An 18,984-nucleotide genomic window follows, 5' to 3' on the forward strand; every position below is an offset into this window, starting at 1 on the left:
CACTCAGCACCGGGTATGATACATAAAACCACCGTCACAGTCCAGCAGCTCGGTTAGGCAGCTTCTGCTTTTTTTATATATTTATTAACAACAAATGGAATAAAGAGAAGTAAAATCATGTACAAATCAACATCAAACTACAACAAAAATCTGTGTATCCATTACATACCTATAAAACAGTGGGACACACTCAGCACCGGGTATGATACACACAATCACCGTCACAGTCCTGCGGCCCAACAAACACATTTTGCAGGGAAACTTTATACAAACTTAATAAACGTAACAAATTAACTTTAACCAACACCAACGTTTTTAAAAAAACACTTACACAGTTAACATTGTATTTTTATGCAAAACAAAAGCTGTGAGAACTATTTTTAACAATATAAACATTATTAAAAGTGAGAGGTAGCTTTAGCGCGCATCTTACCAGCAGCTCAGTTAGGCAGCTTCTGCCTGTCTGGCTGCAGCAGCTACGTCACTGAACGTTGCTTTGTGCAACACTAATAACGTCCCCCCAAAAACAATATTTATATTAGGAACCAAAAATAAAAGCAGTATAAAACAGAAATAGCCATGTCAGCAGACATGTTAATTTGACAAAATAGAAATAAAAATGTTTTGAGAAGGTTCATAAAATAAAAATAAATAAATAAATATATAAAATTAACTCAGCTACACCCATTCTACGTGGTCACAAACACACTTAGCTTCCCGTTAGCTAAGTACAGCATAATGGCAGAACTGATACAACTTCTACACCTTGAAGCCTGTCTGCTACACAGTCTTACGTTAGCTAAACAGATCAATATGCAATGTGTCTGTATCTGACATACACTAAAGATTTTATTTTAGCAGAAAAGGCTTTGGACTAAACTGTTACTCCTGTTAGCCACGTTAGCACCAAGTACAGCTAGTCAATCAACCATCGCTGTGTTCAGGGAAGCGCTGATTAATAATCGAGAAATAAATATCAAGCCTGGAAATTTGATATCGTAACGGACTGAATGTTATGTTTTTACCGTAATCTTTGCTCGTCTTGCAGGGCGCAGGCGGTTGCCACGGTAACAGGTGTGCTTAAACTACAGAGAGAGAGAGAGAGTAAAAAGGTAGGAGTGGTTTTGAGTTGATCACCTGTTCGGGTTATTTTACCTTTGTTTACCTTTGCTGTGGCGCATTACAGCCGCTGTAGTTTCTAAACGTTGGACTAATTACCTCGTTCGTTTGTGAGTTTACGTCATTCACAACAAACATCAAATAGAACAAATATATTTCATAAAATTTTAACAAACAAATGGCTTCTACAGCGATAATTATGTGAAATTAAATTAATTATATCCCAACTTCAGAAGACTTGCCTTTACCTTTCCAGAGCTCTTTGGTTCCTCCTATCAGCCTGTAGCTTCTCATATTGAGGTCAAAGTTCAGATCTACCATAACTGACTGACACCTGCTGGCCTCAGGTTTGCAACCAGCTTGTGACTGAGAAACCAGTAACCTCCTCCCAGATGGTGACATGAACTTGTTAGTTCCTCTGTCCATTGTAGTAGCTGATATATTGTGAAAATCCGGTAGAAATGAACTAATCGAGTCGTTTACATAGAAACAACGCGCCGCGAGACTTTGTTTGCGAGACTTGCGGTCACGTGGGTCGGTTGTGGGCGGAGCTTGGTAAGGTCCATGGTGATCCAAATAAACAAACAAACGCCACAGAGCGTTCCACTCCACCCCGTTCGGCCATTTTGGAATTTAATAGCAGCGATAGCCTCAAGGAGGCGGCTAACAGCTAGCACACATCGCTAAGTAGAAGTCTAAATGTTACTATCCAACCAATGGCCAGGACGTCATTGTTAACACACAAAATTCATGTCCAAAAAAAACTTTTCTCTCATTTTAGCAGTATTAATATCTTACCACTTTGCTGTGAACCTCATTTTAGTAGAGAGAAGGAACTGACGCCTCAATCAAACGAAGTCTTTCAGAAAATCCCACTTGCTGAAGTACGGAGCCCCCTAGGGGACATGGAGAAAACAATTCTTTTGCGTTACCTCGAAATAAGCAAATACACTCTGGTCCATTTTGTATACAGTCACAAGTGTCAATTTAAAATGTCATATATGTTTAAAGAGCGTCGGTGAAAACGTGCTTTTAACTCTTTGGTGCAGAAAACAGATTGAAAATGTATTTATTCACTGCATTTTAATGTCTGTCTGTGTAAGGTTGAGATGGAACTGCACATGAAAACGGCCCTTTACTCGACTAACAAACAAAAAAAAATACAATCAAGACTTTGTTACTTTGAATCCTCTACTTTAATACACGCTAACCGTTTACTTGCAACTTCAGCATAACTGAACTTGGACTACAAAATCACTGCAAGAAAAAAAAATGGCAGACTCAATAAACATTGAGATTGTACGATTTAAACATGTTTATATGGAAAATATTTCATTCAAACCAAATTCATTTATGTTCAATATGTGATTTCAAACATGCCTGTCATTATTTGCTGTGTTTTAGTCTTAAATGTCTTATTTTCTGTTTTTATTGCTCTGGGATAATTTCCATTAGGTTCATAATGTTGACTAAAATTAAAATGACCAAGTCCACTCTGACCAACTGGGTCCAGATCCACCGCAAACATTTTATGTTTTTGTTTAGTTTTATTTAGTTACTTGAATAGTAAAGTCAAGATAAAAACAGAAACAGCTGGGTAGAAATATTTTTTATAGACAGAGATATTAAAAAGTCTACAGTCAGAACATTAAATCTGCAGTAGTTTGAGTCTGTATGACAGACACTTTATATACAAACTCACTTTTCATCAGAATCTCTTTTTTTTTTTTTTTACAGAACTTCAAGTTTTTAAAAAAATTTCTTTGTAACAGATACGTATAAAAAAATCCATGTTGAAAAAATGAATCAATTTACATAATCTACACGTTGATAAACTGTTTTTAAGTGATTGTGGGAAGGCTGGTGCAGGAATAAGGTTTCCTTCTTTTGTTTGACTGAAATCTGGCGTTGCCATGGTGATGACATAATCCGCTGGATTATGGGTTTCAGGTCTGATGAGCCATCTGAGAGATTTTCTGCAGCATTTCCTCCGACTGCAGCTGCTCCAGAGTCAGCAGAGACAGACCCAGCTGGTCCTCCTGCAGACGTTTTAAAACCATTCAGATTCAATTGGTCAGAAATTTAAAATACTTATTAAACTAATCAAATGATTTCTAATACTTTCATGCATTTGAAACTTTAAAAAAAAAATTGCTTATTATTCATTCCAGTGTCAAAAAAAAGAAAAACTACTGTTGTAGTCAACTACTAAGTTTAAAAGATGTTTAGGCAGAAACATCAACGCAACTAGTTGGTAAGTTATCATGCTGCTGCTACATCTCAAATAATTAGAACATGGACATTTATTTATTTTCTAATTTATTTCAAAGAGTTAAACATTGTAAGCATCTATTTGTTGTAAGTTTGATCATTTTGGATTACAGAAAATAAAAACAACATTTAGAGAATTTGGGGAACTTAAATTATTACATAACACCAATAATCAAAGAATATTTTAAAAGTAAACATTTCTCAAACTCAGAAATGTCCTCAGTTTTTTAAAAAGAAAATTTCTGAGATTAATGTAAAAAAATTCAGATTTGGTTTTAGCAAATTTTAAACTTTTCAAACTCATTAATTTGGAGATTAATCTGAGAAAGTTTGTAGAAAAAAAAACATTTCTGAGTGTTTTCCAGCAAATTTTTAACTTTTCAAACTGAAATTTCCTTGTTTTTCTAAAAAAAAACAATTCTCAGATTAATCTGAAAATTTCCAAATATTTTCTAGCAAATTTTCAACTTCTCAGACTCAAAAATGTTTTTGATTTTTTTCTAGAAAATTTTTGAGATTAATCTCAAAATTTTAAAGAGAAATACCACTTCTGATAAATATGTTTCCTTTCCACTCATGAAGCTTGACAATCCTCTTCAGGCCACATTTATCCCTTTTCCTACCACACTTTTTCCTTCCATTTAACTTTCTGATAACATACTTGGATACAGTACTCTTAATATATTTGTAGTTATATTTTCAAATTTACTGATATTTACGTGAAACAAACTGTAGAGAAATGAAAAAAAACATTTCGGATGTCAATTTTTTTTTAGCATTTAAGATTTTCACAATAAATAATAAACAATAAACAGTACAATCCATGTTAAGGTGTGACAGCATGGTTTTGTGAAAACTTTTTCACACTATTCTAATTTTCTGAAAGCAATATTCCTGTGGGTCGTGGTTACCTGTCTGAACGGCTGAGCCATCTGACGCAGGAAGTGCTTGGACAGCTGGACGGCTTCGTCCACGGTGAGGTTCAGGCTGCCGTCGTTGATGTGCTCCTGAATCCAGCGAGGAAGTTTCCCACGTTTGTCTGATCGAGCGTATCTCTGCAAACAAAAAGCTCAAATCACTCCCAAAAACTACAGATACAAGTTATTACTAATGAGTTTATCTAAAACGGCCATTTTCTTAAAAACCTGAGATTTCTCTTGAATCAAGATGGCTGACCATCGTTCTATAACATGAACGGAGAGATGTTCATACGAGGTACTTTCTGTATTTGTTCTTGATGGAAAATTAAAATGTTATTAGCTCACAAAAATCTCAAAATCAGCTGTTTATTGGAGTTATCTCCTCTGCTTCTCTGTCCTCCCTTTGAATCAGATCGGTAATCATTAAATCAGAAATTGGTGCTGCTGCGTCATGCAGCTTGGCTGAAATAACAGCATTAACTATGATAACTTTAATAAGCTTGTCAAGTGTTTATATTTCTAAGCAGAACCACATAAAGAGCATTTTTTAATTCCTTTGTCAACGGTTCAATTGTGAGCAGTGGCGCCCTCTGCTGGACAATGATAAAACTACAACACTAAAAGATTGAAAGGACTCCATAAATTAATCTATTGGAACTAATTTTAATCTAATAAACCATTAATCGTAAGTCGATTAATTCTTTGCGTACCGCAAACATTTTCTTTGTATATTTACAGTTTGGCCGCTCACCTTGTCAGCAAAGATCATGAGGCCGTAGTCCGTCTTGCCTCTGATGGCTCTGCCGACGCACTGAGCGGCGTGACGCATGGCGTCGAACGTCAGGAAGTCGTTCTCTCTGATCTGAAACTGATCCCGCAGATACTCCAGCCGAGCCTGACGGACAAAAACACGCAGCAGGAAACATCAGCAGGAGGAAACAGTTGATGCCTGTCAGTCTGGGAAGGAAGATTTCCTCTATATCAATAAAGACACAGGATAAATATAGATACATGTATGAAATAAATCATTTTGGAAAACTAATGCATAAAAAAAGATTGTTAATGTTCGAGTCCTAAAAAATATGAGTGAGAAACACTTTTTAACATCTTGCATTTTCCTGGTTATAATCTTGACCTTAATGTACAGTATGTTATTCTGAATTTGTTTTGTTTTAAACTGTTTTGATTCAGCGAGACAATAAATTATGTTCATGTTCTATTCTGAATCTGAATCTACTCAGTTTATATGTCAAAAATAAAAATTTGCTGATTTGACGTTTAGCTTCTCTTTTAAGATTGAACGATTCTCACCTTCAGGATGCGGCTCTGAGTGTAAACATACGGGACTCCAAACATGATAACCGCTCTGCCAAAATGGTGAACTGAATAAACAAGAAAAACAAAAATAAAAGCACAATTATTTGTCCGTTGAATCAGTTTCATCGGACGGATCTGAATTATTTACCGAAGTCTATTCCTTCAGAAACCTTCCCTCGGGCCACAGAGAGGAGGATGGCTCCTCGGCCGTTCTCACACGCCTAACGAGAAACAAAATAAGAAAAATAAATCACACCTGAGCTGTTTTAAACACAAAAACTGATTAAATAAATTCCCAGAATTCCTCTGACCTCCTGGTACTTTTCCAGAGCCATGCTGGTTTCCGCCGCGTCCTGCGTTTCGATGAAGATCAGCTTGTTTTTCTGGATGTTCTCCAGGATCCCCTGCAAACAGAAACCCGGAGTCGATTCCTTTAGCGGAGTCGTCTGGCTGCCTGGAAGCAGCAACGCGTTGCTGACACCGACCTGTTCGTACCAAGACGCCACGATGTTCTCCATGTAGACGTAGCTGGTGAAAAAAGCAACGATCCCGTCTGGAACAACCGCCGACATCTCCAGGAGGAGGTTGCCATAGTTACGGATCACGGCTGGAAAACGACAACGGATCAGGTCAGCTACATCAGGGCTGCTCAAAGTGCGGCCCGGGGGCCGTTTGCAGCCCTCGGAACGGTTCTGTGTGGCCTTTGTTCACAATTCAAGAACAGCACAGATTTATTGCTCCAGACTGTTGATGGTGAAACACTTACAATAAGTTGAAGTGAAATTTTTACTGATCAAAGAAAAAAGAGAAAGAAAATGACTCTAAATTGGGAACAAGATGTTCGTAAAAAAAACAAAAAACATTTTAGACTGAAAAAAAGGTTTTTCAGGTTATAAAAGTGAAGCAGATAATTTTCAAAACAAATCACACACACAGAATATTTCCAGTTCCCATGGTCCCTGAGTTGAAACAGAAAGAGAAATCTGAAATTCAAAAAACAAACATCGACTCTGATCTTGTTTTGAATTTCTTTTCAGTTTCACATCCTTTTTTTTGAGTTTCAAATATATATATATATATATATATATATATATATTTTAAATTTCATAGACTTTTACTCAGTTTCAAATTATTTCTGTTCCAATTCTTTTTTTCTTTTTTTTCCCAATTTCAAATAATTTTTAGTCTAGTTTTATTTTCAGTTTAAAATTCTGTTTTCAGTTTTAAATCTTGAGTTTCAGTTTTAAAGAATTTTTTTCAGTTTCAAATCTTTTTTTCTTTTCAGCAAACTTTATGACTACATTTAACTCCATATATGTAGACAATTCAGAATAAACCCAGGCAACGCACAAACTAGTCATCTTGCAGTAAACACATTTTCTGCTTTCATATTAATTTGATAACACCCATCTATTAAATTAGGCTAAATAAGAAGGTTTTTAAAAATACAACCAATAAAAAGGAACACATCATGTTCTCGTAGCCTAGAATACATTTAAAATGATTTACAGAAACTTTCTCTATATAAATCAGGCAAATACATTTCATTAATATATTGTCTATTTAGTTTGTTTTTACAACAGAATTGTTTTTGCATTTGTCAAAGGAAAAGAGAAGTAAGTTTTGTTGCCCACGACTACTTCTACTTCACAGTTTTGGCCCCAGTTCCAAAAATTTGGACAGCTACATGCTAAAAATAAAATAAAATAGAATATATAGAAGCTCACCGAAATCCTCTCTCGTCTCGAACTTTGAGCTCAGAGCCACCTGGTCATTCCCTCGGCCGACAATCTGTGCAAAAAAAAAACAACAACATCAGGAGATTAAAGACAAAATGGCCACCGAGCGTGAATGAAGTGTTGCGCACCAGAGGACAGAGGCAGGTTCGTGCAAGCGTCATAGTGAAGGACGCCATGGTAACGGGTCGAAAGTCGAGGATGCGGGGGTAGATGTCCAACGGAGAGAGAGTCTGACGGAGAGAACGGAGGAAGAAATACAGTTTAATTACTCAGAAGTCTTTAAATACAGCTTTAATTTTTTTTAAAAACAACTCTGCATGTTTAGATTTAAAATCAACTTGAAAAAGATTCATACAGCAAAATTCAAGCACTTTAAGTATTTTCAACATAAACTTTGAGATAAAAACAATACAAATGAACTAAAAAAATTACCGTTTCAATTCACTAATATGTGATATAATTTAATACAGTTATTAATAATAATGTCCTGTGATGGTATTCTACCACAACTAAAATATAACAAACCTTTATGTTTTGAAATGTCACATCTTCCCAGAACAAAGCATTAATTTAACAAAAAATTGTTCAACATATAAAACATAAGACGATCAATAATTCACCGAGTCATTAGTGTCATATTGATCCATTTCATTGAAACAATCCAAACAAATCATGTTCAGGTAAATGAGCTTCCTGCTCAAATTAAATGTTAAAACAAAAAGTTACAAAAAGTCTAAAAACAATCTCACTAAGTTTTCTGGCATTTAGCAAATAGAAATAATTTTGGTAATACATTTGGTAATTTTGGGAAAGTTTAGTCTGTTTATTATGCAAAACTCATACGTTGCACATTTTTGTATTTCTATTTGGTTCTTTACTGCTTTGAAAAACAAACACAAAAAAACTAAAACAAACACTCAGCTGTTTTTTATCAATAAGTTAAAGAATACAGTTTTTTGGTTTCTGGAAAACATTCGAAGGGCACTGCGCCGTTACCTAGCAACCCCAGCTAAACCCAACACTGTCACCAGGCAACGTTAACCCCGTTACCTAGCAACCCCTGGCCAGCTAAGCAACTTTGACCAAAACCACGAAAACTTTAGTCTGATTTAACTTCAGATAATGAGAAACTAAAGGTGTCTGTCTTTTTATTAGGTGTATGAAAATATCCGGTTTCTGCCGTAAATAACGTATTACAAAGTTAGGTTTTCATCAAGAATTAGATTGAACTTTATTACAAAATTTTTGCAGTTTAAATATCAACCTATTTCAGGGATTTATACAAAAATCAAGCACTTTCCAAACCTTGAAATCACCTGATTCAAATTCAAGCACCCATAGGAACCCGGAATGGTATAAACAAGTTTGGGGAGGAAAGAGAGAGACGCACCCCTGAGGTGATGATGACCGACTGGAACCTCTGAAAAACAGGTTTGATGGCTATAGACGGGTCCATGCAGCTGGAAAACAGGGAGAAAAGCAGGGATGCAAACAATTAATTAACTTATGACAATTGATTAATGGTTTATTAAATTAAAAGTAGCACCACCCAGTGATGTTTCCTGTTAATTCTTACCCACCTAAAATGCAGCACAGGGTTGGCGATGGTTGGAGTTCTGTCCTCAAAAGGTTCGATGATGATGGTAAAACCTTAACAAGGAGAAATTTCTTAAAACTAAACATTTGTGCAGCGGGTCTTATTAAAACAAGTTTACTGAAGGAATAAGAGGTTTGGTCAGGAGCGTTTCAGTACCTTGGCTGTAGGTGCTGACAAGAGTTGCAAAGTTGGAGATGAGCGTAACGGCCGAAAAATCTGCGATGTCTGCGATCTCCAGAGTTCGCAGCAACGACTGCAGCCTCTCCGCACAGAACCTGCAGCCACACAGTGGAGCAGCAGGAGAAAATGACGTTAGATATACAAATATATGTCAGTTATCATGAATTATTTACAATCTGACGCGTCCTCAGCTAAGCTAGTTGGTAAATATTAGATCCAACAACAGGTGAATGTTTTGTACTGAAGTAAACAAATCACTACTTTGATATATTTACAAGTTATTTCCAAAAATATACTCGAGTAAAAGGGTTTTTACTGCTTAATCCAATTTAATTTGTAAAAATTATGTCATCATATGGACAAAATATAAAATTATTTGCAGTTTCGGCTACTCAGAGGAATAAAATATTTTAAAATGATTAAAAATAAATATTATGAAATATCACCTTTCCAAATTTCAATATTCTAGAAAACCTCAGAAATTTTTAGATTATCACAAATTTTTCCAAAAATAAAAAATTTTAGACTTTTGGATCTCAAAAATTTCAGAGTTTTTCTAGAAAATTCCTGAGATTAATTGAAAAATTTTTGCGTTTTTTCTAGACAATATTTGACATTATAAACTTGAACGTTTCCACTTTTTTTCTAGAAACTTTCTGAATAATCTCAAAAAGAAAATTTGGAGTTTTTTTCTAGCAAATTGTCACCATTTCAAACTCAAATTTTTGTTTTTTCTAGCAAATTTCTCAGTTTAATCTCAAAATTGACAATTTTTTTACTTTTCAAATTCAGACAATTCCTGAGATTAATCGCAACATTTCTGATAATTTTGAGAGAAATGTACTTTTAGTTAATCTATGATGGCCCTAATACATCGTTGTAATTGCTGACATTTATTGATCCTTTTGTGGAAAAAAATAGAATAAATAGTAAAAGTAACATTTCTGATGTTTTTTTTCTTAAAAAACATCATTACTTTAAATTTACCAAGATGAAAAATCACCAATATCATACAATGTTGATCCTGTATCATTCCTAGAAGTACAACTGGAAAGATATTACAACAGATGTTTATTTCTATCTTGTTGCTGTCTGTGTTTGTGTCAGTGTTAATGATGCCACGCAGGATTGTCTGGAGTTTAAATGTAAATGTCATCAGTTGGTATCAAAATATCCCAATATTGGTAAATATTGCCCATAACAACATCAGCCATCAAAATCAGCCCTAATTTTTATTTCTATTAAACTCTAGAGGAGTGACAAGATGAAGCAATGTTTACATTTATTCTTAGCTGTTTAATATTCCTGCAGATCGCTCTGAGTTATTAAGTTTATTTTTTCAGGGTTTATTATTAACACTAAACTCTCCTGTGTAGAGAAACAAGGCTGACCTGAGAGGTTTTCTGTCAATGCAGACTTTGTCGAAGATGTCTTTTAAGAACTGCGGGGCGCTCTCCTGGACGACGTGCTGCACCCGCAGGCGGGCCTTCAGGTACTCCAGGAAACGCCGCAGGAAGCCGACAAAGTGTTCGGCCGTACGGATCGAACCGGGAACGGCCTCTGAAGGAGAGGAAGAGAGGAAAACAAGGAGTTAGCTTTAAATAAAACAATCTGATCGCCGCAAAGCAGAAAACTGGAAACATAAAAGTAACAGGAGTTCCTCTGAGTTTGTTGCAAAGACTTTCAGGAAGATAAAAACCAGAATTTTAAATTAAACTTGTCTAATAAATAGGACATCAAGTTTTAATTAATATTTTTAATGCATTGCAATGTTATTGTTTCTATATGCAAACAGATTTATCAGTTCTTTTATTAGTTTATTATTTAACTATGTATTTGTTTGTCAGTGGGTTTTCATGGTATTTGAAAGTTAGATGTACAACAGACCACAGTAGAAATGTCCACTGTAAGTTTATAATGACCTTTGTATTTACAAAACACATAAAAAAACAGATGACGATTAAGAACACAAGCATAAAAAATGCGTAAAGTCTGGAAAAATATGATAAAAAACTTGTATGAGAATAAAGTTGTACGGTATGACTTTATTCTTGTTTTATTACAACTTATTGCGACTATTCCCGCATTGTTATGGCTTTATTTTTGTATTATAGTCACTATTCTCATAATATTTGACTTTATTTTCGCAATTTTGCAACTTTGTTCTCACATTATTATGACTTTAATCTTGCAACTTTTTTCTAGTAATATTACGACTTTATTCTTAGAATATTATGACTTTACTCTCGCGTTATTCCAACTTTATTTCGGCAATATTACGACTTTATTCTCATCTTACTTCAACTCCATTATCGGTAACAGAAATGTTCAGCTTGAGAGGCGTCCTTCTTTCCCCATGCGAGGAGGAAGTAAAAGGAGGATTTCCACATTTTTAGTTTTAGTATGAAAACTTTTTTGTGTTTGCATTTTTTTTTCTTTTTTCAAGATGGCGCCGGCACAGCTGGCTGCTTGCAGACGCAGCTCCCGTCGTGTGTGTTAATCTGTGTATATTTGCTGTAACCGATTAAGGATCCGTGCTTAAAGAACCCATGGATCGTCGGTTGGGCTTTCCGCGGTGGCTGGATGTGGTTCTGTCGATGTTCTCCACGTTCTTCTGCTGCTTTTTATGCTCTTTGTTGCGGAGAACCTCGCCGAACGGAGTGGCGGCATTGTTTGCTCGCGTGAACGGCTGATTGCGCTGTGTGGGCCTCTGCTGCTGCCCGGAAACGGGCCTGTGGTCCCGGAGGAGTTACGGAGGGGACGACGGGGCTGCGGGTCTGGAGTTAAACGGAGGGAGAAGAGGAGACGGCACAAACCAGCGTGTAGGACCCAGAAGGAGTACATGGAGTGCAGTATCTTCTGCTTCACGGAAACCTGGCTGCACTCGCTTATTCCAGACTGCAGCGTGGAGGTTCCTGGATTTTCCTTTCCAAGAGTCGGAAGAAGAGGGGCGGTTGGATTGCACTTTATGTGAGTGAGAGGTGGTGTAATCCCGGTCATGTTAACGTGAAGGAACAGATTGTAGCCCGGACATTGAACTTCTGGCTGTGGGAATGCGGCCGTATAATTTACCGAGGGAGTTTACGTCCGCCATTTTGATCGCTGTTTACATTCCCCCATCGGCTGATGCAGCGGTGGCCTGTGACGTCATCAGCTCTAACGCAGCCAAACTCCAGACTCAACACCCGGACTTTGTTATTGTGTCTTGTCTCTATGCTGTAACTGCGAAGTAATTTCCCTGCTGGGATGAATAAAGTACTTCTATTCTATTCTATTAAAACAAGCACTGCTGCAAATGTCAAAAGAGCAGCGAGAGAAAAGATAAAGAGCGGTGGATTGACGGACCTTGCAGGACCTCGTCAGGTAGCACTGGGTTTGCCAGGTAGATGTCCGTTTCCCTGGCAACGTTGGCTTCCTTCAGCCCCTCCACCAATCGTCTGTACTCCTCCCTCAGCTTGGCAGCATCCGTCTCCTTTATCCTGCAAAGAAAACCAAAAAAGCATTCAGCTTCTATGTACCACAAATCTGGAACAAACTTCCAGAAAACTTCCTTTAAATCTAGACCATGATGGTTGCTTTTGAACCATAATAAATGGAATATTGATCAATATATTTGTTGATTATTGATGATTTTGACGATGGCACTTGACAAAATGTAATGTTTGTTACTGGTTTCTCAAATTTGTAAAAAGTTATAAGTTTTTGTTCTTGTGTTTTTATGATGTAAATAAATTTTAACTGCCTTGTTGCTGAAATGTGCTATACAAAACCTGACTGAACAATAACTACAAAGTCAAATATTTTCAGGAGCAAAGAGTAAATACAAAATATATCCAATAAGTAAATCGATAAAGTCAAATGAAATCTCAGAAATAAATAAACATATACATAAACAAATAAAGTAATATAAATATGTCTATATACATACTAAATGAATAAAAATAAAAGTACACAGTTAAATACACATACTAAAATCAGGATTTAAAAAATTAAATGCATACCAATATCATAAATAAATTAATTGAAATATAGTAAAAATTAAACTAACTTTTAAAAAAGTGGGTTTAGGGGAAATTTGAGGAATCACTCTTGTCAAAAAGCGGAATTTACTTTAATATTTTCTATTTATTCCTTTTATTTTGCTTAAAGATGCACCAATCCATCTCCCAGAGACTAGAATCTGCCATATTTCTCTCCATCGGCAGGTCAGTTTTTTTCTAAACTTCGAAAACATGAAGCTACTTACTTGTGTATCGTGTTTTGCAGCGTGTCTACGTTGTTCTGGCAGCGGTCCAGCATTCGTCGAGTTATATTCACACTCATGGAGTCGATGCACACGTTGTCTGAGGAACAAGAAGAAATTCAGACGACTTCATCGTAAACATTTTAATCGCTTAACGTCATCATCTCCCTACCGATGTTATGGGCCTCATCAAAAACCACCACCGACTTCTTGGCCAGCTCCTTGGACACCAGGTCAGCTATCTTTGGGTCCAGCAGGTAGTGGTAGCTGTACACAACGATGTTGGCATGAAGAATCTGAAAACACACACAACCAGCACAGTTGAAGCCTCTCATGCTAACGGTCCAATCAGAAGCGTTTCTGGCACCAACTGGTGGTCAGAAGATGCACTACATCTGGAAGCTGAGACGCAAACTGAGACGACAGAATCAAGAAATCCAAAATATGTATAATCTGTGGTAATCTGGGCGATGAAATAAAAATATTTACCAGCGCACTTGATGTCTTTTACAACAGATATTCCAGAATAGATGACATCTGAGTAAAATTCAAAAGGTTACATGTAATTTTGGGTTTGAAGCTTTTTTGCGACACCCAGCAACTAAGGAGTGGAATAATATTCACATTAATTAGTGACATGCATCCTTTGGGTACAACTGTAGAAACTATTATTAGGTGGATGTATTTTTTACACAACAAAGAATAAAATTATTACTTTGGATTCTTAATTAAAAATCTGATAAATATTTAAATGTATAAAGAAATGCCATGTTTTCTTATAGTGAAACGGGGAATTCAGGCATTAACGAGGATCTTTTGATCAGTTGTTACCGAGGTCTTGGTCTCATGAAGTCAGAAGGTGAACAGCATGACGAGGAGTACAGTTTAAATACCAATTCTGATTGAAGGAGGACATTTATTGGTTTATTCATGAATCACACACCTGTTTAAAATTCCATGTCAGAAAACAGCAAAAAGTACTGGAGCATTGAACGTTTAAAGTTTTATTACAGAAATAACAGCATAAAAAAACTGTCTACATATTAAGATTTAAACACTTGTGCTAGGAGTGGCTAATTTGCATCAAAGCTAAACTTGTGGGTTTAATGCTCAAATTGACAGCAAATACAAAATGTAACCTTTTTTGTATAATTCTATAAGAAATCAACCATTAGGGGGTTAAAAAGTCATTGGAGTTGTAAGTCTTGACTTGTTAAAATCATTAAAATTCCAAATTTGCACAATGCATTGTGCACGAGTCAATGTCTCCTGATGCTAAGAAGGGGAGTTTGAAGATAAAAGTCACAGAAGAACTCAATTTAAATTTGACTTCTGTGCAAAATTTGCAGCAAGACTTAAAAAACATTAAACAAATGGAGGAACTAATGACAGTTAATAGATTTTGTGGCCATGTTTGAGCCATTCAAGAGCGTTTGTTAGCATACCGCGTAGCGAGCCAGATAGTACGGACACCAGCCTTTCCTCCTGCCAAAGTCCTTCAGGTCGTCCAGGTTGTAGATGCCGGCAGGAAGAGGAACCTGTCGTCCAACCGCGTCAAATTCCTGCAACGACGAGTAAAGAGGTCAAAGAAACGGAGAGTGAGGAGGTTACAGCTCTGAGGAATGACGGGGGAAAAATTCATCCACACTGCAAAACACAAAACCCTACTGAGTATTTTTGGTCTAGTTTCTTGTGCAAATATCTCAGCACAATTGAATTAAGTGGGTTGTTAAGTGTGAATTAATTTTCTTGCTGAAATGAAACTTTTCAGCAAGAAATAGGAGCTTGTTTTGAGTCAATAATTTCTTAATATTGATGGAAAAATTGCTTTTTATACTGGTACTTATAACCAGTACAACATAGAAAACTGTCTTGTTATAAACTAAACAATCTGCCAGTTGAACTAGAACCTTTTCATCAAAGTTTTAATAATATATTGAATTAATATTCAATATATTTCAGGGAATTATTAACCTAAAACAAACGGCAATATCTTGGTGAAATGTTAAGTTAGTTTTGTCTTATTTCAAGTGTATAAACATATTTGCCTCAGAAACTAGACAACATTACTTGGTGAGATTTGGTATTTTTGCAGTGTAGGATTTATTTTTTGTTTTTTGGTGGAAATGTACTCCTCCCCATTACATATTTTCATTTCAACTACAGTGACTCTAATGTTTTCTTTCTGTTCATTAATTGCATCCAAACTGAGAACTCCTACATTTTCCGTCTATAAAGGTATCAGAGGTGGACTTAGTGAAATTTATGTTTTTCATCAATATTATGTTTGATGATAATCTTCCAATTCATTCATTTGGTTCAAAATTATTAAATGAATTAAAGAACCTGCAGCTCATTTTTATTTTCTGTGTTTAATTCTTTAGACTAAAAGAAGGAACAGGTCAACAACCAATAAAACCTGATACAAAAACTGATGATACAGTAAAAATCTAAGTTGTTTCGTTACTTTTTTCTAGCTTAATGTAAAAATTTGAGTTGAAATCATCTGCTGCTCTGAGTTCAGGCGTTTTCTTACCTCATAGAAGCGACAGACAGGCTGGTTGGGATTGCTGTGGCGTTGAGCGCGGATGTAGGACGCCGTCAGACTGTGGCACTTCCCGTCCACCTCCTTCCCAAAACGCAGAGAGCTGACCTACACCGAAAAAATAAAACTCTTTCATCATCATTATTATTATTAAGGCTCAAACGATTAATCAGATGAATCAGTTATTAGAAATAATTGGCAACTAATGTATTAAATGATTAGTCAACTAGAGTATGCAGACTCTTAAAATAGGCCATTTGCTGACAGAACAACACACGTAATTTTATTGTAGAAAAATATAAACATTTTGCATTTAATATTAAAAAACGACATGTCTGTAAACGTGTTCTATCCAGAACTCATCAAGTGACAGTTTTAACTTCATCTGGTTCAAATTATGTAAAAAAATAAATAAATCAATCTCCTTTTAAGTACCTTTTTCATCCAGTTATTATTAATCGTTTAATCAAAGACCAGATCAGCCCTACACTGTGTTGATGTTCAGCCCAGCAGAAAACTTTCCACATGTTGATTTAGAAGGATTTTTTAGCTACAGATGTATCTTTCGCTACAAATGAACTGACATTTACTAAATGAATTATATGTTATTGCATTTTAGGCAATAAAATTTTCATTTTTCATATTTAAAAATTTTATTGAATTGTTAGTTTATTTACATCTTTTATTTTGAGTAGCGTATAAAAAACAGGCTTAAGTGGGTAAATGAAGATCTGCAGAATGTGCCAATTAATTCAATCTGCTAGAATAATCATTAGTTGCATCCCTAATCATTATTTATATAATTATTATTTCTTAGAGGTCCAGCAGTTTGTACCTCTGGGTGGATGCAGAGGTTCTTCCTGGAGGACAGAGACAGAGCCAGGAAGTTGTTCACTTCTCCCGTTTCTTTGGCATAAAACTCCATCAGCTTCCTGAGTTCCTCCACAACCTCAACACACAGAAGCAGAAAGTTTTAAATCATCTTCCTATAAATCTACCACGTGTTGCTTCTCTGTATAAGTGTTTATTACAAAGTAAAATATGCTTATTGTAATTTAATCCGATCCTGACTTACTTTCTCAATTTCAGGAACTGTTCTGGAGCAATAAATCAACTTGGTCACGTCCAGCGGAAACGCCTGAGGAACACAACAGGCTGCGATGAAGCGATCAGAACCGAGTCGTGACGTTCAGAAGCTCCAAACGTTGGAGATGAAACTCACCCTCTGGTAGGCGACGATGAGAGACAGCAGAGAGATGGTCTTCCCTGTTCCTGACGGCATCTCCAGGACTCCATGACCCTGAACACACACAGGATCAGTTCATACACTGCAAAAACACAAAATCTTACCAAGTAATTCTAATTTCTAGTTCAAATATCTTAGTACACTTGAAATAAGACAAAACTAACTTGCAAGTTACTTTTCAGCTAGAAATATCAGCTTGTTTTCAGTCAATAATTCCTTAAAATGAATTAAAAAGTTCTAGTTCCTCAGGCTGATTATTACTTTTACCAAGATATTTTTCTCCATGTTATAAGTGAAAGGATTTACCAATGGAACTAGAAATTTTTTCATCAGTATTAAGAAATTACTGACTTTAATCAAGTGTACTACCATACTTCCACTGGAACTAGATTAAAAAATGCCCGTTTTTCCTGCAAAAATACAAAATCTTGCCAAGTGTGTTGTCTAGTTCTACTGCAGATATATTGAAATAAGATAAAATTAACTCACAAATAACTTTTAAAGGAGATATAGGAACTTGTTTTTAATCAATAATTCAATTTTTCACATGATTTTAGTGAAATAATCTGCAAATCAACTTTGGTGACGCCACAAAGAGCACAATTTTCTATTCGGACAAAGCAGATACAGAAATGAATCATTAATGAGGTTTACAATAATACTTTTATATATAAAGCAATAAAGTCATTTCCAAGCTAATTTGATTTTCCACAAATACAAAACTACTGAGTCAGTTTAAGGGGGACACTCCGGTAAACAAACTCCGTACAATAAGAAAACACACCGAACAAGATGCATATTTCTTTCTCTTTTTAATGAATACTTGATGTCAATAGTTAATAATTATCCAATTATTCCCTCTGAAATTATACAATAGGGGGTTTTTTTTGTCTGCGTGAGTTTGTTGGACACATTTACGTAAAAAGACCCAAATTTTACTTTTTTATCAAGGAGATTTTGACTGGAAAAAAAAGCCTTACTTTTGCATCCAAAGTCCTCTTAAGCTCCAGCATGTAAGAGTACTGCTCCGGATAGATGTAATCATACGGAAAATAGACCAGCAGACCCTCGATGTTCAGCCTGAAATGTCAAAACGAGAGTTTAAGTTAATTCAATTTAGCTAAAACTTCATACATTCAAGCTAAAACTAGCACCCCGCCAGCTCGTTTTCTCCTATTTTAATAATTATTCCACTGAAAAACACTCACTTCATTTTAGCGGACTGTTTAACAGCGACTCTTCGATTTTGCTACTTTTCCTGCGTTTAAATGTTCATGTTAAACTGAGACTAACGAGAAAGAGAAGATAACGCAGAGGTTAGCAAAGACACAAACTACTGTTGCTGCTGCTGCTTCTTTTATGATTATTTACGTTGTGCGCGCTCTACTGCCCCCTTAAGGACGGACTGGAAACTGCACGATAAATCCAAAAACTTCATTATGTCGGTATATTTACGTCCATTACTTTAAATGGTCATCCAAGAAATTACTTAAGTAAGAGTATAAAAGTATTGTGTTACTGAGCAACTGATGATGTCATCACATAGAGGAAAAACTGCAATTTTATGTAAAACTCTGGTACTTTACAGACTATCATAACAAAATTAACACACATAAATAGCATAATTGCAAATTAACACATTAATAAAAACAAAAAAACCTTTTTCTAATTTAAAGTTTTTCAGTATAAAATGTATGAAATTAATACTTAGCGTACGTAATGTGTCATCTTGATCTCCAAATGGCAGAAACGGCTCAGCAGAGAATAACAAAGCTCGTGTCTGAACAGAGGTCTCACTTCAACATAA

The 18,984-nt window shown here is 35.7% G+C and overlaps 1 protein-coding gene across 3 annotated transcripts; it reads right to left on the reverse strand.

Annotated features, from left to right (window-relative positions):
* Nucleotides 1-2,709: 2,709 nt before the first annotated feature.
* ercc2 (excision repair cross-complementation group 2) lies at nt 2,710-18,554 on the reverse strand. Of its 3 annotated transcripts, XM_027999459.1 has the most exons (23): nt 18,386-18,553; nt 18,158-18,257; nt 17,154-17,231; nt 17,007-17,069; nt 16,767-16,880; nt 15,923-16,039; nt 14,832-14,948; nt 13,559-13,682; nt 13,390-13,486; nt 12,489-12,622; nt 10,535-10,703; nt 9,120-9,238; nt 8,947-9,016; nt 8,757-8,826; nt 7,495-7,596; nt 7,355-7,418; nt 6,113-6,234; nt 5,939-6,031; nt 5,776-5,848; nt 5,622-5,692; nt 5,062-5,205; nt 4,302-4,445; nt 2,710-3,158 (listed from the first exon to the last, which is right to left on the reverse strand). In XM_027999459.1, exons 1-23 carry the CDS (start codon nt 18,388-18,390, stop codon nt 3,066-3,068), a joined length of 2,283 nt encoding a protein of 760 aa, XP_027855260.1. In that variant the 5' UTR covers nt 18,391-18,553; the 3' UTR covers nt 2,710-3,065. The 3 variants fall into 3 exon arrangements, 2 of the variants coding, with proteins under 2 accessions (XP_027855260.1, XP_027855261.1); XM_027999460.1 differs by lacking the exon at nt 18,386-18,553 and having other exon boundaries at nt 17,154-17,259; XR_003593189.1 differs by lacking the exons at nt 2,710-3,158; nt 4,302-4,445; nt 5,062-5,205; nt 5,622-5,692 and having other exon boundaries at nt 6,123-6,234; nt 18,386-18,554.
* Nucleotides 18,555-18,984: the final 430 nt, after the last annotated feature.

Source organism: Xiphophorus couchianus, chromosome 18 (assembly GCF_001444195.1).
Source record: "Xiphophorus couchianus chromosome 18, X_couchianus-1.0, whole genome shotgun sequence".
NCBI classification, from domain to species: domain Eukaryota; kingdom Metazoa; phylum Chordata; class Actinopteri; order Cyprinodontiformes; family Poeciliidae; genus Xiphophorus; species Xiphophorus couchianus.